This window comes from Balearica regulorum, chromosome 2 (genome assembly GCF_011004875.1).
Source record: "Balearica regulorum gibbericeps isolate bBalReg1 chromosome 2, bBalReg1.pri, whole genome shotgun sequence".
Classification (NCBI taxonomy): Eukaryota; Metazoa; Chordata; class Aves; order Gruiformes; family Gruidae; genus Balearica; species Balearica regulorum.
In genome coordinates this window covers 123,851,195-123,874,049 of record NC_046185.1, presented here as the reverse complement: position 1 = coordinate 123,874,049, position 22,855 = coordinate 123,851,195, and the positions used below count along the sequence as shown (strand labels likewise).

General features: G+C 39.7%; 1 protein-coding gene across 6 annotated transcripts in view; it reads left to right on the top strand.

The window, feature by feature from the left end:
* Positions 1–22,855, top strand: part of RBMS3 (RNA binding motif single stranded interacting protein 3) — a 715,580-nt gene that overhangs the window by 639,875 nt on the left and 52,850 nt on the right. For all 6 annotated transcript variants that reach the window (XM_075745772.1, XM_075745774.1, XM_075745775.1 and 3 more), the window contains 2 exons: positions 7,283–7,379; positions 9,968–10,018. In XM_075745772.1, coding sequence (XP_075601887.1) covers positions 7,283–7,379; positions 9,968–10,018 — 148 coding nt within the window. The remainder of the gene's footprint in view (positions 1–7,282; positions 7,380–9,967; positions 10,019–22,855) is intronic.

Below are 22,855 nucleotides of genomic sequence, written 5' to 3'. Positions count from 1 at the left end.
CAGTCATATTTTGTCTGAAGCATGTAATGCTATATTGTCAAGTTCTTCTTTTAGTTTCCCTTTTGTTTTTATGCCCTCTTGTTTGTAATATCCATTTGAATGGGAAGTTGTTTTTCCTAATAGTTTCCATCTCCATTTGGCAAATGCTAGTGGATGTTTTTTTAATCTCTCTCTGTCATGAAATGGAAACCAGTAAAGTTTCCCTTTACTGACTTTGCTTTTGTTAAAATAATCATTGAAGATTCCAGCGTATTTTGGATAATAGAGCTGTTACTTCATGTGGGGCTCTCTCTACAGGCTGGCTGGCTTCCCTGGCATTGTCTGAATAGAAATGCCAAATAGGGAGAAAGCCTTAAATTAGTGTGTAAGGAGGTGGGATTTAGGGGTAAAATTCTGAGCAGCACTCTTTTTCATTTCTCACCTATGGTTTGCCAACACGAAGAATTGTAACTTTTTTCAAATTTAGCAGAGAGAAGTTATGTCATCTTATTATTTATCTGCGTGATTACATTTCCAATTATTTCATAAGCTAGAAAAACAGAGCCTTGAAATCTAGCTATCCTTTCAGATAGGTTAACAACAATTTGAAGAGAAGCGCTAGGTTTGGCCCTGAACTCTTCGACAGTCATTCTTTGACCAGAGGGATGTTTGACATGATTATCAAATTCTATGCGTACCCCTGTCTGTGTTCTCCAGCTGAAGGGGAGAATGTATTCATACAGATGAGAATGGGTTTATTTGTTAAATATTTGTTAGGTCACTGCTAGTTGAAGCATTTAGGAAAAAACTAACATTCCCAGTAGTTTAAAAAAAAAAATCAATTATCATAGTGTATTTTGCTTAATTGCCCTTTACAAGCAGTAGCTTTGTAGCGCTTGTGATACTCCCATGCTGTGGAGAAAGTGGCCAAACCAGAGCAACTCAGAAATAAAAGGGGGTTTGCATAGTTGCGATTTCAGAACCCTCTGATTCTGTTTCCCTGTTCTGACCTCCCAAACAAATCTTTCTCCTCTATCACCATACTTTTCAGTTGGTAACACATTATGGGCTATAAATAAAACCATCACTAGTTCATGATCCAACAGTGTTTCATCTGGACAACTGGCTTTTATTTCAAAGGAATTCCTGCATGTCAGTTGCATGAATGTTTTGGAAACTGTAATTTGCATGTTCCTTTGAGATTAATATCATTTTACTTCACGAATAATTATTTTGAAATCATGAAAGGTATCTCGGAATCAGACATTATTTGTATCAGAGAGTACCCATGCTGCTCAGGTGTTCAGGCTGCTCAGATGGTTTGGTCAGTCAGTTGTTTGAACACACTGTCAGTGATCATTGGGAAAAGGAATAGTACCCAGTGGAGAATTTCAACTCTGCAGGTTTTTAAATGTTCTTTTATTTGTAAAGCATGAAATAAACTACAGCAGTGGATATCTCCCTAAGAGTGACAATTAATTACTGCTTTGACATATCTCTTCTTTCTAGAGTGTCAAAATATTTTCAATTTAATCAGGACAAACCTGTCTCATTCAAAATGCTCTTATGGTGAGATCTTGATTGCATGCAGTATCATGAGGAGAAGCTCTTACTACGTGGAAAAATCGATTTGTCCACCAAAAGTTACACAAGAGTTGTTCCATCCTTTGGCTGCGTCTTTAAGATGCCGTCACCTGAGGATCAACAGGACCCTTTGGTTACACAGTTTCTTTTTAGCTCCCCACACATTCACTTAATGGTCTCTACATATCCTGTAGTAATATATTTTTACTATTTTTCATAAGCCTCTTTACTTGCAAGTACAATAAAAATCTAGCTCATGGGTTTTATTTCAGCTAAGTCTGGGATGCTTTGCTTGTAAAATGTGCAAATGTGATTTGTTGCTCACTGACACAAGACATGGGTAACAAAGCAGGTGTGTGGCCATGGCGAAAGACATTTAAAGGCTCTTAAACACTATGAAGTCAAACAGGTTAATTTAATTGTCAGTGAAGGGGTGTTAGGCAAACACATTGCTCTTCCTCACAGCGAGGACAGTCTGGAAGTGAGCACAAAGCTGCTGCCTGCAGTCCCCTTGTGTCAGTGGTGTGCCCATACCCGTTATGCTGCATAATACTTTGGCAGTAAGGTGGACCAAGTCATTAAGGTTTGCGTGGAGCGATGTTACTCAACGGTCTGTAAAACAAAAAACTCCTTCCTTGTAGCAGGCCTGTTCGGTGCAGTCCGTGTTGACCCTGCACACAGCTCAGGACTTTTTATGTGCTGTGATAAGCACGAGTTGCTTAGACCTTTGAGTGCCCACCAGCACCCAATCACCAGTAAAACTTAAAAAGAAAGATTGACTGCACATGCTGATATCTATTAAGGTCCTTTATAGAGCTGATAGACGCATTTTGATGCATATAAATTGCTAAGTCCATGCAGGATTATACAGATGATGGAAGCCTGAGACACATGTCTCTGCAGGTGTCATGGGATGGTATTTAAAATTTACAGTTCCTTAAGAGGTGCGGATTATATTAGCTTTTGAGTTGGCGCATAACCAAACCTCAGGGAAGAATCTGGACTGTTGTATGTTGTCCAGATGAAAAGGTGGGTTCTCATTGCTCGTGGTGTAGTACTGTCACTTTTATTACTGTATAACTGCATATTTGCCTTGAAAATCTACAGCAGGAATAAAACAGAAGACAGTGAGAGAGAGGCTTTCACTAAAAATAGCTAAGATTTTTTCCCCACAAAGGAATAGATAATTTTCTTCTGAGTCTATTACGTTGTAAAGCTTGATTCTCCATTTCATTATATTGTTTTTATGCCCATGTAACTCTGTTTAAGCATCCAGTGGAGTTACATCAGTGTAAACCTGGTATAATGGAGTAGAGAATCCGGCCAGTAATGTACCATAGCATTGCCGTATGAGTTACCAAAGACATGGTAACCACACACTTCAGCAGATAAGCTCTTTTCCCCTGCCAGTCTCTCTGTGCCTTTTTTGTTTTATAATCAGCCTTTTCTGAATTGCGTTTACAAAGGTACTCGGGTTTTATTTTGGGGAGTAGTGTGTCTGTTGTAATATGCTATTGATTTTTCAATTTGTGGTATTAATATTGTTTTAGTGGTTTAATGCACTCATGCAAAGAACAAAATAGAGCTCTTGTACTTGCACTGTAAGGGTGCTCATTTAAAATGTTCCTGAGGCTTGAGTCCTCCTGGCCATTTGACTAAGATTGCGATGTACTGTATCAGTTTAATATCTGATATCTGGGGGACTATACTGCGCATTTGCTGGCCAATGGGCTCAATATTCAGATAGGTCTTTTTCATCTCAAACATCTGACTCTGTGGCTTATTGCAAGAGAAAATTGCTGCCTTGATAACGCTTGGTAATACTCTTACATTATGTGAGCCCCAGGATACTATTTATGAATCTAACTTTTTCAGTATTGCCTGCAGGCACGAGGCATGAGCAAATGGTGTTTATTGCAGTGCAAATAGGGTCTTGCTCTTGTGCAGATTCTGTGTGGAAGCTTGCACATTCCCCCATAGGATGGGAACCATATGGATTTTTTTTAATCTTTTTTTCATTTTTTTGGCAGGGAAATAGCGACCAGACGCTACAGATAATGCAGTCCCCAAATGCGGAGGGAGGGCTGATGTAGGAGGAGAGTATGTGCTTTGTCTGTTAAGCAACAGAAACTGTTCCTATAGCATTGCCTGTGTGTGCCTGACGATGTACTGAGAATGTGGTTCTTTTTAACATCTCTTAAAAACATTTTCTTTTGAACCCTGTATAAACCCCTCTTCATGAACATCCAGGAACATCTTTTTGCTTCCTAGTGATGAGTTTTCCCTGTGTTTATAGAATCCAGGCATGCTGAAAAGGTCTATTTTTAATACAAGGGCAATGTACATTTTGCCTTGTCCCTGCCACCTGCCTTTCTACACTCTTGCTTTTAGCATTGCAATTGGCAGCTGAGGAGCAGGGACACTGGCTCGAATCTGCAAAAAACTGCACGGGCCAATATAAGGTTGCAAACTGCATTTGCAGAAAACGCAGCTGCGTCTTTTGGAGAGCTCTCAGGTCAACTACCACAAAGCCTACAGCTCTCAAAGTACAGTATAAGATAATGTACATTTTAATGCCAGGAAACTTGGGGGCGTAATCGAACAATATATCTAAAATGAGTCAATGCTAGTATAATTCATATCTCTTTCCACTCCTCTTTCTGATGTACATATTCTGATGACTGAGAATCCTTTATTCCCTTGGACTTACCTACAACATGCATCTTCCACTTCATGTCATCTCTCCCTGAGCCTAAAAAAAAAAAAAAGAAAGCCTAAGATCAAATATGGCAAGGTCAACAGCTGCAGATCTTGTTGGGATGCTGTAGGGTTTACACCAGAACGGATGACTGCGTTTTTACTACTCCTGTCTTTTTTCAGGTCCCCAGCAAGTCACTTATGCCAATTATATGGTAGGGTATTAGCCTATTTGTATGTAAAGGGAATTTGGGGAGATGCCTCTGTGTCCCATGGATGAGAGCATGTTGCACTCTCTTTGCGAGCAGGCCCTGCCAGGGCGGTGCATGGCTCCAGCACTGTGGCAGGTTGAGCATCCTGCATCTGGGGGGGCTCCGCTTGAGTGTGTCCCCAGTGGGGACACCCCTATCCTCACCATACCACTGTACTTCATGTGTGGCAAAGAGGCCTTCAGAATACACTTGTTCGGTTCTTGCTCTGTTGAATTTCCTTGGACAATATCCAAATCCTTTTTTATATCCCTTTGGGCACAAGTGATGCTGTGGCAGGGAAACAAACCTTTGTCTCTGTGTGTAAGGGATTCCTGATTGCAAAATGTTTGTCCTACAACCTGTCACAGCGACTCAGATTGTTAAATTTGCTTTATTATTATTAAAATTGAAATATATGAACTGGATTTTCTTACATTGTCATTTGCTATCTCAGATTTCCTTCCTTTCTCTTCTTTGACACTCTGGTGCATGCATTTTCACAATATAGCTGAATGTCCTGATAGTATGTTTTATTTGATGCTTATTGGAGAGCATTCGAAACTGCGACAGATAAATGGTATTGGCAGGGGTGTTGGAAGGGTTGTATTTTTCACATTACCAGAGTGTATATTCGACAAGCTTATGTGCTATTCAGATAACTGCATCTCTAAGCTGAAACTGAAATGGTTAGCTGTCTGTCAAGTTCTTGGCGTAGCACACATTTTCTGTAAATTTGGTAGCATTTGCTGGGATTTATTGGAGAGTTTATTCCAAAGAGTCAGCATTACTACCAAATGGAAAGTTGTTTGTCCCCTGCACTCCTCTTTGTCCGAGCAGTTCATATGCGTTATGAGTAGGAGTGCAGCATCAATGCCAGGCTGATGGACAGAATGAGAACAGAATGAACAAAAATGTGTTTGTTTTCTCAAGACTTTTGTTTTTATACTGTCCTTCAGTTCAAGAGGTGTGTATGTATTTCTAGTATAGATTTTACCTGTAGAGTGAATTCTGTCAGTCTGCCATTGACTGTTTTCATTTGCCACACAGAGCATTTCTTAGTTCATCCACTTAGGAACAGCATAGCCAGGGTGACTGCTAGTTAACCTTGACCTGGGAGTAGACCCCTGTACCAGGACCTAGATAACATGTGGATCGTGCTAACACCATAGATGAACCCAGCTAATACTGTAAAAATCCTTTCCCCTCCAATGTTGTATGAACTTCATGTTTGATACAAGTAGTGGGATACAAATGCCTCTAAGTTCTCATAATAGGATATATATATAAAATTGGGCAAAGGCACAGTTTTAAAATAGTCTCTGTGTGAGCATTAGGGCAGATAAGTGTTCCTAAAATAGCGATATATTTCTATTAAACAAAAAAATCACTCAGACGCCACCTGCTGCTTTTGGCATTTTAAAATCTTATTTGGAATAGAGAGAACAAATGATTGCTTCTCTGTCTCCCTCTCCCCTCCCAACTTCAAATGTTTCCACCCAACCTTCAAAGACGGCAGCCTGTTTTTCCGAGTCTATTGGTTGGATGAAGTTGGTGGTTATTTGAGCCTGCATCCAGAATGAATGCATCCAGTCTGAACTAGACTGATTAGTACTAAATCCAGGATGCCAGGGCGATCAGGAAATAGAGCACTTGTTTAAACACCAGTAATGATTTTTTTGTTGCATGGCTCTCATGGAAAGCTACTGTTGATTGCCTCAGCATGGGGAGAAAAAAAAAAAACCATAAAAAGGCAGGGAGTGTAATCCACTGTTACAGAGAGAGCGTGTGTACAAAATCTTCTGTTACTCGTAAGATTGGTGCACGCTATATGAGAAGGATCTGCATGGGGTTTAAATCAGACAAGAGAACACTGCACAGGAGTGTTTCTCTCTCTCGAAGTCCAAAATACCAGCATTTTGACAGCTATAAGACCGCAAACATTCTTTTTTTAAGCAATTTTATTTTTTTGGCTTACAGTTAAAACCGAAAAAAGGGCAAATGCAAAAATCTTTATGAGCACACACATATTAAGTACTTAACACAATCCACCAGCAGTGATATTTTCCAAGCGATAATTTTATCAATAATCATTAACCCACAGGGAAGGAGAAGGAATATAACATTTATTGCCATCAAGCAAGAGATAGTGCAACTTTTGTTCATAACATGTAACAGTGGAAATAAAAACAACTAAATCTGAGATTTTTCAGTGCTGCCTGGGGCATTTAGACTCGTAATTTGTGATACATTTCACCAGAAGGTGGGTTTTTTGCACTCTGCCTAGATGAATATGAAAATTTCAGCCAGAGTTTTTGTAGCCATCCCTTAATAAAATAATTCAGGCATGCATATAGAATGTGTTATTCTCAGCACTGAAGCATTAAGATCTGAAAAGAAAACAGTACCACATGTAAAAATGAAATCAGTAATATTGTCTTCGATATCGCGTAAGAAATTCCCTTTCACTAGCTAACACTCTGGAAAATCAGCTGTCTTTGCATTTCAGATAATTACTTCTTGTATCATGAAGTTCTATATTTGTGCTAGTTGAAGTGAAAAAAATGTTCTTTGTGTAAATATTCCTCCTCCTTTCCATTTTCAAGATCTGTTCAGTGGAGCCATCACATCTTCTTTATTGTGGTTTTGGAAATAGATGGACATAATTACCTGTGTAGACTCTTTTTGTCTTTGCCCGGGAGGCAGTGAATTAGTCAGTCAGAGCCTAGCAGTGGAAAGGTTGAAAAAATCTCGCTTTTGTTCTTTGTTTGCAGATTTTATTCCTCACCGTACAGTATTCCAACAAACCGCATGATTCCACAGACATCAATCACGCCATTCATTGCTGCTTCCCCTGTCTCTACATATCAGGTACGTCAGATTTGCGCTTGTCTACTATGTTTCCCAGTTAATTATGTTTTGGATGTGGATGAAGGCAGAGTGTATACCACGGGAAATTGTGTGAGTGCTTACGCTCTTGAGTCACACTTTAAACAAAAGGCTTTCTAGTAGTATTCAGGTATCATTTGGTGTAGGGTTTGAAGTGTCTCCTGCATTCCTCACACCAGCAGTGATAGCCACGGTAATTTTTTCTTATTTCAATAAGCTTCTCTAGTAAACAGCATTTTGCTTCATTTCCAGTTGACAACAGCAGAAGCTTGTCACTCTTATTGAAATGTTTTGTCATTTGACTCCCTTTCATTAGCCAAAATTTTTTTAAATGCGTTTTTTTATAATTTATGTTGACTGCATCATATTTTGACCTTTTGACCTCGGCTGTATTAGCTCCAGTAACAGCATCCTTTAAAAGCCCTCATTTTTATTTGATAATCCCAGACAAAGCAAGTTACTTGAGGATAACTGTCCTCATATCCTTCTTTAGTCTCACATACGTTTTGTCGTTCAGAATTTCTCTTTTCAACATATCCCTCACAGATCTCCACTGGGAAATTAATGCCATGCTCTGGCTTTCTGAGATGGAAGTCAAAACTAGGTTGTAAATTTTTATTATCAGCCATTCTCTGGAAACATGTCATTTCACTCTGAAGCTGGTCATTGGCTACACATTTTCCCATTTCAGTTATTTCTGTCCTATAGCATCAGTGCTCTTCCAATCCTGAGTCCTACCTGAGACAAACTACCCAAACTTGCAAAGCTACATGGAGCGTTTTTCTCAATGTTAGGGTTGGGTTGGTGAGTTGGGTTTTTTGAGATGGTATGCTACTGCTTACAGGTAATTCTGGGAGTTTGTACTTACGCTTACTGTTGTTTTAAACTTGATGCTATTGTTTTAAACTTGATATATAATTCTTGTCATTTTCTCTGACATTTATTTATTACTTAATTTTAGATGGCTATGTAACACTTGCCAAACAAAAGTTGTTTTGGTGAAAAAAATTCAGTAAATTTCAGTAAATAGCAACACCAAAGAAATGTCAGTGTCAGACATACAAGTGCAGCTCACATGCACTTTTCTCAGTAGCAAAGCTGGCTTAAGAGAGCTGTACCTCCTCCCTCTTAGTCAGGCCACTGAATTCAGGCCACCCAGCCACTTAGTCCTATCACTGCTCCACAGTTCACAGTTGCTCCCTTCTGCCATCCTGACTGGAACCATTGCATCAGTTCATGGTTTGATGTATTTGCACCAAAAACATTGATTTTTTTTAAATTATTTTTTTTTTACCTCTATCATTCTTCATAGCTACTTTGCAGTGTAAGCCCTGAGACATTTGCCCTGGCACAGAGGAGGAACTGCAAGGGTGCAAGAGTGGGAGCAACGAACAGCAGCAAACTGTGGCAGCTCTGATATATTTTAACTAGTGGGGATTCACAGTAGGAAATTTTGTAGTAGAGGTGTGTTTGCATGTATGTGCACTGGTTTTGGTTCTAAAGATGTTTCACTGAACCTGCTTTTCAACTAAAAATCTACTTTGGTAAACTTCCAAGTGTTGAGGCACGCATTTATGCAATTAATTCTCACCACTTGCTTCATGAACACAATCACAGGGCATCTGGAGGATTGGGACCTTGTAGCTTTCTCCTAGTGATCCCTGCTTGTGCTCAGTCTGAGATGTCACGTGCCGATCTCTGTGAGCTTGGGGACAGCTAGTGAGGTGCCATGGGATAGCTGTGGCACAGCTATGTTTTTATATACTTCCTGTGTGTTGTGGTGCCCAGACTGATGCAAAAGGAAACTGGGATACACAGCTCTTGGGGTTGAGTCTGAGTTATGATAGCATGTGGACCATTAACGCTTAGCACAAGAGGGAGTTACGGCTCAGAGATGCCACCACAAATGCACAAGAACTCTGTAATGCATTTAATTGTTAGTAAAATTTGTATATCCATGGAATCTGTTACACATCAGTCACAAGGCAGAATAACAAGGAAAGATTTTGGTGAGGCATATAGAGATCTGGTGGGAACGAACTCCATGATGCCCAAGGTGAGAGCTGGTCCTGGGGAGCAGGGACATCTTAAGCCAGCTTTGCCATGGAAGCTTTCAATTAGAATAAGCTTCAGAAACTCTGAATTAGATCTACAGTTCTTACTGAAAATGGAATAAATCATTGTGGGATCTTTGAACATTTTATATCTCCTGCACTGTCGGTTGGATGACATGTTCGTGATTATATTGATGGATGAAAGCAAACAATACAAATGAAAAAATAGGACAACATGGAATATTGAAGAGTGTTTTATGAGATAAAACACTGTGGACCACAGAAGAGGTGCAATCGCTCAGACTTCTGACTTTGGTAGAAAACATTATCAAATGAAATTTGAAAGCTTTTTCCTTTGTCCAGAACTTTATGAAGCATAAATGAATTTTGCGTTGAGTTACATGACTTAAGTCTTCTGCCAAAATTAGCTTTGTAGTTGTAATAGAATATTTTCAAGTAAATCTTTGAGTTCTGTTTTAAACTTTTCTGTGCTAATTAGAAGTATTTGATATGCAGGTCCAGAGTACTTCATGGATGCCTCATCCGCCATATGTTATGCAACCAACAGTAAGTGGATACTTGCTTATATCCAGCTAAAAGTGTTTACACGGCAGCCTCGCTCGGCTTCTCAGCCACATTCAAGCCCTAGGTCATGTAAGAGCAGCCTCCCTGCTCCCTTTGACAAGAGTCCGCCACTGTAAAGATTCTACTTCTTTAAGGAGCACCATTTGATTTAGTGAAAAGGGGAGGATGGGTGATACCTTATCTAATTGCATTGATTGTAAGAGAATAACAAGCTCTAAAGCGTTGCTTCTGAAGCTTTGCTTCAGGGACTGCAAGAGAGCTGCATTCCTGCATGCTTTGAATTGCCAGGATCAACACATGTTACCCCTCCCTTATATGCTTATCCATCAAAAAAGTCCTTTGTAGTTGTATGTACTTTAAAGGATCCTCAGTGCTTCAGTAATGCATTTCAAGTACTGGGAAAGGGTAAAGCACAGCTGTCTTACAGAGTCTCTGCCAAATCTGAATCTGCTTTATGATTTGACCAGTCAACTCTTTTTATTTTCCCTGAGTAAATTGTCACCTTTCATCAATTTGTGACTACTACTTAAAGCTGCATTACACTTCTACCAACATTCATTAGAAGCAGTGCAGGTGATTTTTTGTTTCCCTCGCAGAAGAATATTGATGCACTTTACCTATATATTAGTGATATGTCAGAAGGAAACAACATGGTGAATCCCACCATGTATGCTTTAGTTTCATTTCCTATCTTTGATCAGTTTCTCAGGTATGGATCCACTTAACGGGGTCATTAATCAAAATTCAAATGTGTACTCCATGTAAGCATCAATACATTGATTTATATGAGGAGGGCAAAATTAAAATGAAGGTATATAGTGTAGTATTGTTTGTTATTCACATTTGTGTTCAAATATTTTGACTTCATAATAGAGTAACCTCTGGTGGGAGTTAGCTATACAACAATGTGGATAAAATTACACTACATTACCAGTTCACTAGCACTGGATTCTCATCCCAATTTGAATTCCCCTTCCACATCCCTCAACTCTTTGGAGACGAGTTCTTCAGTTTTCTCTCACCAGGCAATGACTATAGCGTGGGACTGACTGTGTCCTGGAAGCCCAATTCCCACTGCTGCGTTGCTGCGCCTCTGTCCAGACCCTGGTGGAAGTTTCCATCTCAGTGGAGTAAAGCTACTGCTGTGTTCGTTGTAGGGAGATGAGCTGCACTGAACAAACTCACAGTTAAAATCAGTCCTGTATTCTAGTATTTGGATTTAATTGCACACCATAAGAAATCTTAAATGTGCATATATGATGAGTTATGAGACTTGTGGAAGCCAAAGAATCTCTAATCCTTGCAGAAAGTCTCCCTTTCTAAAAGGAAAACCTAAGCATTTTACCAGTCCCAGTTTTTGTGTATATGTGTTTTGAGTTTTATTTGACAATGTGCAGTAAATGGGTTTTTTTGGCAGTACTAGAAGAGATATTTTGGTGTGGTAATTGGATGTATTTGCCCCTTGGTAAAGGGCTATGAAGAGAGAGATAACTTTTATAGCAAGTGGCACCCTCAATATGCCAAGTTAAATTTATGTTCATTGCCAGCCAGAGAGTTGTGTCCATGAAAGGATGTGTGCTTGTAGGTGGAAAAGCAGACGGACAGTGGATAAGTGGCGTACAGTTTCAGTTCCAGTGTCATTGCCATTGTGGGTTACCTCCATGTGTTGTCTGTAACCATGCCAGTCTCTTCACTGAAAGATTTTTCCCATGTGTTTCCCAAGATTATGTTCTTACATAAATGGACATGAGGCATTTAGTACTGAAGAAGTGTAAAAGCAAAAAGGCAGAACCACCATTCCCCAGGTTTCATTCAGAGATGAATTCTTTATTAGAAATGTCTGAAAAGTTGTCAGAGAATTACTACGCAGAGGACTCAAGAGGCATCAGAATTAATGGCCTGTTTTGAAAGAAAATAAAGAATCTGTGTCCATTCTAAGTTTGCTGTGGTTTTATGCCTAACTATAGAGTCTGTTCTAGGCACCTCCACAGCTTAAAAAAAAAAAAAAAATGAAGAAAATATTACGATAAAGTTAGCAGAATTTAAGACATGAGTTTTGGTAACCCTGTGAGCTGATGAAACTGGGAACTTTCTAATTTTGTTAGCTTTTTGGTTCTTCTTGTAACTTAGTTTGTCGTGTTATTATCTAAATTGCCACTGCTTTACTTAATAATATTTTATGAGATGATTGATTGTGGCACATGATGTCCCACTGGAAACCAGTGCAGATAAATATTACATTCCCCATGCCCCAGGAAGGAGAATATTTTGTTAAGCTTCTATTATTCTTTGTGAGTAGAGATGAACTCTTACCGAAAGCACAGTTTGAATTGCTCAAATGCTGGTGGTTAATTCTTGGTTTTGATTATAAGTATCCACTAAATCATGTTACTGGATGATTAGCTTTTCATTTCCAACAGAAAGTCTTACTTGATGTTTATGTATAATTTAACACCAGGTAGTGTCCCTCGTGACAGAAAAATAGGCAGGACTGTGCTGTAGAGGAGACAAAGGAGCTTTTTCATTCGGCGTGCTGTGGACAGTTTTCTCCCAGGCCGGCACGCTTGCCGGCAGGAGGGAAGAGATGTGCCACACGGCGCTACCACCCTGTGTCTGCCTGCCTCTGCTCTGCCTGCCCCTCTCGTCTCCTTTGCCACTTGCCACCCGCCCATTTAAATACCACACGCTTTCTTCAGTGATATCCCTTGCAGTAGGTTGGCCTGCTGGAAATGTTGCTCCTTTATTTCCCTCTATATATCGATTTCAGCCACATTTTCCTGATGTGTGCATTCTGTATCCGTTTACTTGGTGGATTTAAAAAACCCCACTGTAGAAAAAGATTGTATCTCCAATTCCTACCATAGCTTTTTAACTGCAACCAGATAAACCTCTTGCCATAACAGATAGCAATAACATATATATTAACTGGAAAATATTTGCGTATGTTGCTTTCCATCCCCCAGCCTTGTTTGCCGTCTTACTTTTGTGATCTCCTTATAAGCAGATGACAACCAAAATGACATTCTACGAGAATAGAAATAGTCAGAAAATTGTTTTCCTAATGGGAGAAAGTCAGATGGGCAGTCAAGGACTCTGCGGGTATATCATGATTTACTCAACGATTTTCCCTGTAACTTTTAACCTTGATATAGTAGGTTGATGCCGATAAACAACTGCAAATTTTAAAAGGGTTTTTATCAGTGATTTTCTTCTAGCCTTAGACTAAGACCCATGGAAAATTAATACCAGATAGGTTGAGGTAGCATTGCTATTTCACAATAAATAGTATTAAAAATATTCTTCTGCTGGCTTAGAAGGGTCACATGTGAAAACCTCCCATATCTTTGTGCTTGCACAACCTTCAGGGTTTTGGAAAACAGGATTCCTGAATCATGTGAACATGATGAAAAATTTACCTTTAGGCTCATGTGTGACTCAGACATTTGAAAATGTACCCTTTGTAAATGGAGCCTTCACCACTTTTTGACCATATTGAGTGCACTGTGCCCAAGTCAGAATGCCTCACATTTACCAGTTTTGTTACTTTGCCACGTGCCCTGGTCCCTCTCGCTAGCTGTAATGGAAGACAAGCTCCAGAAGAGTTATGGCAGTGTGATGTTGGACTCGTATTGGCATAACATTTAATGCACTGATGGCAGTCTGGGCTCCGTTTAGTTAACTATAGCTTTCAAAGTACAGTGCTCACTCATCCCTACTTGAAACAAGTCTTGTATTTCATTACTGCCTCAGGATAAGGGTAGATGGATAGCGATGACAGAATCAAAACATAAATGGGATAAGAGTTATTCTGGGGATTTATAACATTTGCCATATTAGTGTGTTTTTCCTGTAGTCCCCAAAGGCTGTCTCATGGTTCAGGGAAAACTTTGAAAAACATGTTGTTTAAAGTCAATTCACATATAGATAATCTTCATTTTTATTAACGATGACATTTGTATAAAACTTTTTTGTTTCAAATCTTTATTACAAATAATACATCCTCTCTAAAGGCAATTTTTTTTATTTTAGTCAACCAACAGAAATGCCCTACCCTAATCCTGTATGTGCACATTGGTTGTACGCTTACCCTCTTTTAGTTGCAAGTAAAACTGTGTGGCCTAAGTAATCACTGTGTATGCACAGATATTCTTGTCAGTCTGGAATAGTTTCTGCATAATAGCTGCAGACGGAATATACCAGTGGCAGCATGAAGGGTGCAAACAGAGCAGCATATGGAAAAACCTACTATTGGTAATGATAAAGTGCGTTCGGGAGAACTTCTCTTCTGAACATTTCTCAAGCCCTTACAGCCCTTTTAGAAAGGTCAATGTCTTAACAAACGCCCTTATTATTTTTTTCTGTCTTCCTTCCTCTGGCCATGGGTGAATGTAATCTGTCTGCCTTTAAAAGCAACAACAATAATGTTTCTTATTTCATAAGCAGTCTAAAAGCCCTACTTTGGTGAGAAGCGAGTCTGAGTAAGGACTCCAGATTCTTGCCTTTTGATTGTTGTGCATGAATGTAGCATAAAAAGTACAAACTGTCCAACTGAAATATATCGGTTTTCATTTTCTCACTAGTGACTCTGTTGTTTTGGATAATACCCAAAATACCACAGCAGTTTCAGTGTTTTGATTCCTGCACTCTTGAACAAAGAAGTTCCTTGTGCTGCCTTCAGTGTCCCTCTCCCGAGACAGCTTTCTCTACCTCCCGCTTGTTGCTCTGCCTTTTTAGCAAATAGAGCTGGGAGTCCATCTTGCCTCTGCTCGTGTGAGCGTAAGGGGACAAAGTATGTCCTCTGCAGACAGCTGAGTCCTGCCTCCAAGATGAAATGTGAGTGTTCGGCTAGCTGGTATGAAAAGTAAACAGGAAATAATCCTTAGAAATTGGAATCTCCAGCTAGTCTTTTAACTTTTAGCTGTGTATTTTTAAGAGATCCTTTGAACCTGAACTTACTTGAACTTTTAAGGCTAAAGAGTTTAGAGGTTGAAATAACTAACCAAATACCAATGCCAAAGTTCTGCTGAACAATTTTAATTCCAGTGTTTCCCGAGGCAGAAAATCAAGAACTGCCAATTCTATAACTCTGATAATCAAGACAGTAATTGGCAATGTTCCTTTGGGACGGGCAGGCTCGCATGAGGTCATTTCTGCCTACCTCTCACCCAGCACTGGCTGTATCTAGATGTTGTCTCAATGCTACTAAATGGGTAATTTCAGACTCGGCTGAGCACGCACTTAGCGACCCTCTTTAGTGCCAAGTGCTGTTGTGTTGAGGAGAGTACCCAGGACAGAAGAGCAGTGCCCAAGCTCAACCAACTCATGCCTCGAAAAGGAAATAGGTGTAAATGATTCACCCAGGTTACATCTTGTGCTCAAGTGTAGGGGTTTGTACATTTGATTAGACAGCTCTTCTGGAATCATATCAAAGTATTGCTGCAGTCATTAGTTCTGCTGTTGTAGTAAGGAATATGAATTAATATGAATGGCAGAAAAAGATATGTCCAAGTTAGATTTCCAACCCCTTTTGACACTCTGCTAGAGCCCCCTAGTGAAACTGAACATTTTTTCTGATGGCAGCAAGACACACCACATATGGATTTACTTAGAAAACATGGACGGGAGAACCACAAGCGTTTCCAGTAGACAAGCCTTTGCATTTGAGGAACTTGTGCTTTGTTGTTTTATTCTAAAAAGACTTAAGAGTTCTAGTAAAATTTTCTCTTCTTTCAAATATTCTATAGATAGTGTGAATACTAAATGGATAAACCATCAGTCTAAGATTTTTTTTAAAGACATTTGCATTAGTGGAAAAAACATATATATATATATTTCATATAAATCTATAAACGTAAATGGAAAAGATATTTGGAAAAGAAGGCGGCTGACACTAAATTGAGAGGTACCCCAGAGATTTTCAAGCCAGGAAATTCTGGTTGAGGTTATGGAATATTGATTTCTTTTTAACAGAAAAGATGCAACCTTAACCATCAGCCTTCATTGTCAAGAAAAATGTTAACACAACAGCTGTTTAAAAGCAGTAAGTTTTATCAAACGGGGCTATTTTTTTAAAAGATAGTTATTAGTCAATACACATTAGAGTACCTTCTGTGGAAGAATGTAGTGCATTTTTTAAAAAATCAATCTCTAATTTTGTACAAAGCCTGCAGTCTGTTTTAACTTTTCCAACTTCATGTACATCAACTAAGACTGAAAATCACTAATACTTTATTTATTATATAGAATATATGTAATAAATAACTCTCTGGTTGCATGTAGATTTGCATTTACATCAAGTTTTAAATTTACACCAAGTCAAAAATCTGAACACAAACTGTAAGGTTCGTATATCATATTTGGCATTTTGAGCAAAAATTCCTCATTTGTAGAACACTGGTCAAGTTAGTTATTGTCCAGGTGGTAGATCAATAAATAGGCAGTATGTGATATGATCAGGAGAGAGCAATGGACTGCGTAAGCACATGGTAGTAATTATAGGCCAAGAGTTAGATTAATGAGTACGCAGAAAGTAATGGGCTCAGCAGAGTGGTGAATTGGGTAAGCATGTGATATAAATTTGTCAGATGATTTCTCAGTTTAGCTTGCTAGCAAATATTTTGCCATGTGCATTGCATTGTGGTTATGTGTGCACATGTGTGCTGTGTGCTAGACAGGCATGTGATACGTGTATACTCCAGTCCTGTCAAATTTATCCTCCATCATAGACCATCTCTTTTTTTTTGCCTGGTAATGTCCATTGTCTTGCAGTTGGTGTTAATATTACCCAACCTCTGCAGCAAGAGCTCTGCTACGCTGGCTTAAGCAAATATGCATGTAGTAAGCGGGACACAAGCCCACTTGCAACACAGATGGTTGTATAGTACAATTGCCGAATGTGCAAGTTCTGTGAGGGTGGAAAGGAAAGGCAACAATTTTCATCTGCCACAGACAACAAAAAGCTTTGAATAAGCTCTGTGCTCTGGGAGCACAGAGGTTTCATGTTAGTTGGTGACAAGGCTGGGAATGATCTACTGTGGGTGCCTGCTGCACACAGCGGTGGGTCCCTTTCCCATGATGGAGATGTGATTCTTGATTCTGTAGTGCAGTTAAGGGTAGAGGATGTTGCTGCAGGAGACTTCTCCAGGAAAAAGGGACCTGGATTTCCTTTTGGCTTCCCAAACCCCATTCCCACACTACAGAAATTCAGCGTTTCCATTACAGATGAGGCACTGGGCAGCTTTGGAGAACAGCCCTGTGAACCCAGAAGAGCAGTATGGAGGAACAGCTGTGTTATACAACTAGAGTAATGCTTAGGCAGCACTGTAACTTTAAGGACTCCAAAATAAGAATTGTAAAGACTGGCACAACCTGTCAAAGTTGTAAATGTGAATTCCTGCTAGTGAAGGATCAGGTCAAATTTTATGCTATTGACAAAATGTCCTTTTATATACAACTGAGAAGAAAGGGGATGTGCAAGAATCAAGGTGTACACTGCAAAGTTAATTATTGTACTACTATTTTTTAAAATGTGGTATTCATATGGATTTTTGTCAACTGTTATTGGAAGCAAATTCTAAATGGAAGTCACGCATACTTGCTCAGCTATAAATGTAACGTACAGCTATATTCATCCTTGCTCGAGTTCCTTTTTGACCCAAGCCTGCCTTTCCTCACACTGGTTTCAGAGGACGCACGTAGGCTTAGAGCACTTAGTGACAGATACTTTTTCTTCTTCCACTGATCTGTTGTATGACCTTGGAGAAAACATGTTTCTTCTCAGCCTCAGTTTCTTATTTGTCTTTTTTTTTAATCCCATCTATTTAGATTATAAAACTGTCATACCACTAAATAGCTTTTACTAGATGTTTGTGAAAAGTGTGGTGGAACAAGGGCCAATCTTGACTGTTGCCTCTAAACACAGCTTCACAATGATACTATTAAAGTTTAGGGGTTTCCTATTAAATATTAAAATAAGCCTGTCCTAGCTACAATGGGAAATACTGGATGTGATTTTTACCAGTATAAATCAAGAGTTAAGTACGCTTCACAAAATTGAATTGCATAGGTGTGAAACAGTGAGAATGAGAAGAGAATCACGCCTGCAGCAATAAGTTGATGAAGGACTCTGGCACCTTCCTAATCCTTAGAACAAAAGCGCTTCCATAAATTACCATTATGTTATGCAAGTGTATTCAAGGACCAATATACATAAGTAGGGGAAACTATCTAATCTATATCTTACTTATGATTACATCATGATTTATCTAGTGCAGGAGTTGTGTAAAAATTGTAATAATTTACTCTAAGGACTTAGTGACCAGTTTATAAGACTCAGGATTCCTGCTATGTCCAGGAACCATGCTATATAATCCCTTCCAAAACCTGATTAAATGTTTTGATTTTTTTGCCTCTTGCTAATCCTATCAGGAGGCTTGTTTCAGAACACCTTTGCTCTGGGGCTTAGCACTGCATTTTTAATTTCCAACCTAAAGATACTCCTATTCATTTTACATCCATGTTGGTCAAACATTCTCCCCTACCTTCAGTAACTCTTCTCCTTTCTGGATGTTCACCACATGAATTTATAGCCAAAAATCTTACTTGCATCTTCATCTTCTAGGCTAACTATATCAACGTCACTGTGCAATTGCAATAACTTTGGAATTTTGTATCTCTGGCTGTGACAATGACCCTTTTTGTATCTGTTCCACTTTGAATTCATTTTTCTGGGACAGCCGATGCTCACAGTATTCCAACCTTTCATACAATAGCATTAATATTTCCTTCCCTTTGCTGGGAGTACTTTGCTGCATTGTAAAATAACATCTTTTTTCCCTTTTGCGCATGACCTTGGTAATGCAGTCATCCTGTAATTCACTGATACGCCTAGGTTTTCTCCTTCTTCTTGGTTTCCAGCAAATGCTCCTACATTATAAAGGAAACCTCATATTAGCTTAATTATCTTCATGAATTTGCACCTTGCTCTGTCTAATCCAGTCCTTCCTGTATGGTAGTTCAATCTCACAACTTTGTAATTTACCCAAATCTTATTATTCAAGGGCATTATTAGAAATATTGGATGAGAACAATCCTTATGGAGATTTTAGTGACCCTCTCATTGACGCTGTATAGCTTGTCTTTTAGCACAACCTGTTGTCATTTCCTCTTTAGTTAATTCTTTGTCATCCTCAAAGTTTAGTAATTTCTGGTGTAGCACTGCCTGAAATACTTTATTGACCTTCAGAGAGCTTAGATCTGCTGCATGTCCTGTGTCTAGAAAATAGGTCATTTTATTTTAAAAAATGAGGTTAGCTAGCTCTATCTTTGGTTTATCTATGTCCTATCTTCATTAATATCCTTTAGTCCTGGCCGCTGGACCTGTGCTTACCTGTGCCAGCTCTTCCATTGCTCTGCAGTAGAGATGATCCAGTCCTGGTTCCTCATTTCACTTGCACCTGCACCTTGAGTTCAGTGACTTCTCTAGGATTTTCATCTCCTTTGACTCTATTCATTCCTCTGCCCAAACTCTCCTTCTCAGAAAGCTGCCTCTGCTATCTGATGGTTCATGTGGGAAATTGAGACAGTGTCCTTACCCTGTTGGGGATACTTCTGAAGTACCTTTAATGTGTACCCCATCCTCACTGCATGGGGAGCCCAGCTCTGGGTGCTGTCCTTGTTTTTCATTTAGCTGTGTGAGAAACCTTTTTGTTAGGTGTTTGAATATAATTTGCAAAGTCTCAGATAGATTTTTAGCAAATCTTTCTTCTGGCCTCTAGGTGTAGCTTTTTTTGTCTTTTTTTTTCTTTCCCCTCTGTGTTCATTCCTGATATATTATTGAGGTGTCTGAGTAAGTGGCTGACTAATTAACACCTCCTCGACTGTAACTGGTGAAGCATCTTAATAACATAATTATTTTAAAATTATTTTTTGCAAAGACAGTGCTAACAGGGCTTTTTTTTTTTATATCAGTGTATAAATGTACACTGTGATTTGACATCCTGGAAGTTAGAAATGTCCAAGATATCGTAAGTAATAGCTTATTATTATTGAATGTAGTCAGGTCTAACAGTATTTGCCATTCCTTTTTTAGTCTATTAGATAAAATGCTTTCTTTTCAGTTCAAATGTCTTTGTAAAGAATGTAATATTGACCGAAGCTTTGCAGTACAGCGGCAAATCTAGATCAAATCACATGTATCTTCCCTAAAGTGATTTCAGTCCCACTGAAGTGAAGGAGTAATTGCTTAATTACAGTTTTCAGCATGTAGCCTCGTGGCCTTGTTTTCTTCTAAACTGGTGTAAATTAAGAATAAAGCCATTCTAAGTCCATGCATTCACCGTGTGTGCCAAAAAGCTTCTTGTTATGAATCAGTGATATCTGCAACATTGTTGAGAGCGTGGTTTCAACCTTTTTCTTATATGATTGCAAAAACAAATAGTGAAATATAATAGTATAAACATTGAGCATTCTTTGACTATTTCATAGTGGATTGATGAAGAATGAGTTGTGTAACGCAGTGACAGATCAACAGAGTCTGAAGAATTTTGAAGGAGTGCCGAGATGTTGTTTAGTGAAACCACCGGATGGTTATTTTTCTGACTACCTGCCAAAGAGAGATGCACTTCCAGCAGGATAGGCTTCCTTATCAAATGTCCTATTGTTAAAAAGTTGGAAATTAGAGGTTGAAATTTCACTTCTTTTAACCAGGGTTTAAATGCAATTTGTTCTTCCTTATTACTGCCTACAGCCTTGAGTGGACCTAGTTAAAGGATGTCAGCTGAACAGCCTTCCCACTCCATGCCTTTTGAATAAGTTACCTGGGAAGTTTTGAAATGTTGCTGCAGGCCTTGGTGCCCAGGAGAGCCCCTGTCTCTAACATCCATCCCAAATCACAGGTGTAGCCCTTCACCACTGTGCTCTTCAGAGCAAGCAATCAAGTGGAAGTTATCTTTTGTCTACATGCCGCACACCACACGCATATCCCAAAGCAGGAAGAAAATTGAGTTCCTCATTACCAGATGTCTTCTACTGCCTCCTAAAAAGCTGTATAACTCATAGAGAAAAAACATGTGCAGAGTCCTCATCCAGGGCTCAGTCCAGGGTAACTTGGATGATTTCTTCAGCTCCAAGCTGAGGGTCACAGGGTTGACACCCTGCTACTGATCTCCATGGTGGGATAAGAGCATTGTGCATGATTCACACAGCAAACAGCCTGCTTTCAAACAGCCTTTGTACTTTTCCAGTACAGCAATCTGTAAATCATTATGCACCCCCTCTTTGCCCAATCCACACAGGATGTGAGTCTATGTCAGCTCCCAGCTTGATCGCCTTCCTCTTTAGCTCGATCAATAAAAAACTCCTGCTTGCAGCTTTGGAAATTACTAGTCTATCGCCTGTCTCTAGCCAAGAGGGTGGGCGTCACATTCACAGATGTCCCACATCTGATGGAGTTGAGGCTAGGGACATATTTTGCATTGGCAGGTATGGGGAAAGACCTGCCATAGTAAAGCTGGCCCATCCACACTGCCACAACTGCTCCTGGCTGACCTCAGGTTCCAGTGGGCCAGGAGCACCAGCAGTGTTTCGGGAAAAGCGCGATTGTACGCACTCCATCACTGACATTTCTTCCTGCTGGCAGCACATGTCATTTCTGTGAAAAGGAGAGGATTGCTCTAGGTGTACTTATTTTAAATGGGGATGAAGTATTTGATGCAATGAGTGTTTCCTGGTGCTTGTCACAGGTCTTACTTCAGGGAGAGAAGGGGGTGGACATTTGTCAGGAACAGTTTGAGTGTTTCTGATAGACAGGCAGATGCAGCACTGTTTGTCCCTGATTCATGTCTGTGGAAGTAGCAAAACTGTATTAGCTCCCTCACTAACTCCCACTCCAAGTTCCGCAAGCAAAGCCACTCATCATGACAGCTAAAGCTGCGACAGGCCACGTCTTCCCTCAGGTACAGCACAGGAAAAAGAAGAATTTGAAGGGAAAGACCTGTGCAATTCCCCCCCCAGTTTCATGCTGCCTTCTACAGACAATAACACCCAGTTCATGTCTTCAACCTCCACTTGATAGCTGATTTTATAACATTTCATCCTAAATCTTCACAGGTGTTCAGCACCTTGGGCATGTTGATTTTAACGGGAGGTGACTATAGAGTGAATTTTAGACAGTTGCTTAGGGTAGGGTGATGGGGGAAATGGTCTTGCAAAGGTAGTCTTGGTGCTATTGCAGCTGCCAAGAGGGAGTTTGGGCTCAGTGCTCGGATTTGGACTCACAACAGCAAACCTACCTTCAGTCCATGCCAGTGTTCACGTTGCAGGCAAGTGTGACTTTTCTGGAGTAGCTCCCATACTAGTTTTGCCCTTTCCTTTGTTTTGCCTCCACTTTCCAAGGTGGTAGAGCCAGAGCATTTATCCTTGGGTGACAAAGTTCAGCTTTGACTGTGACACTGAGAAACCTTTTGCTGGGACTGCGTAGGTGATGTGCACATCTTTCAGGTTCTGGGCTTTGTACTTCAGTGGATGGTAACCACGGATGTTTCCACAGGGATAATATAGATAGATCAATGTATGTAACTGTCATCCATTCCGAAAAAAAAAAAATATTGGAGGTGTTTTTTGCTATAAGCCAGCTGAGGTCTTTGTAAAGATTGTACGGTAGAGCCTGAGGAGTTTTGTGTACCGTAATCTACGAGAACTTCCTCACCTGGGGCCTAGATATTCAGCTGTGTTCATTTGTCATTCTTCTTGGAGTTTTACATGCCATTCAGATTTGTCTTCCAGTTAAAAATCAGTGGTACAGCTCATGGCTTTGAGAGT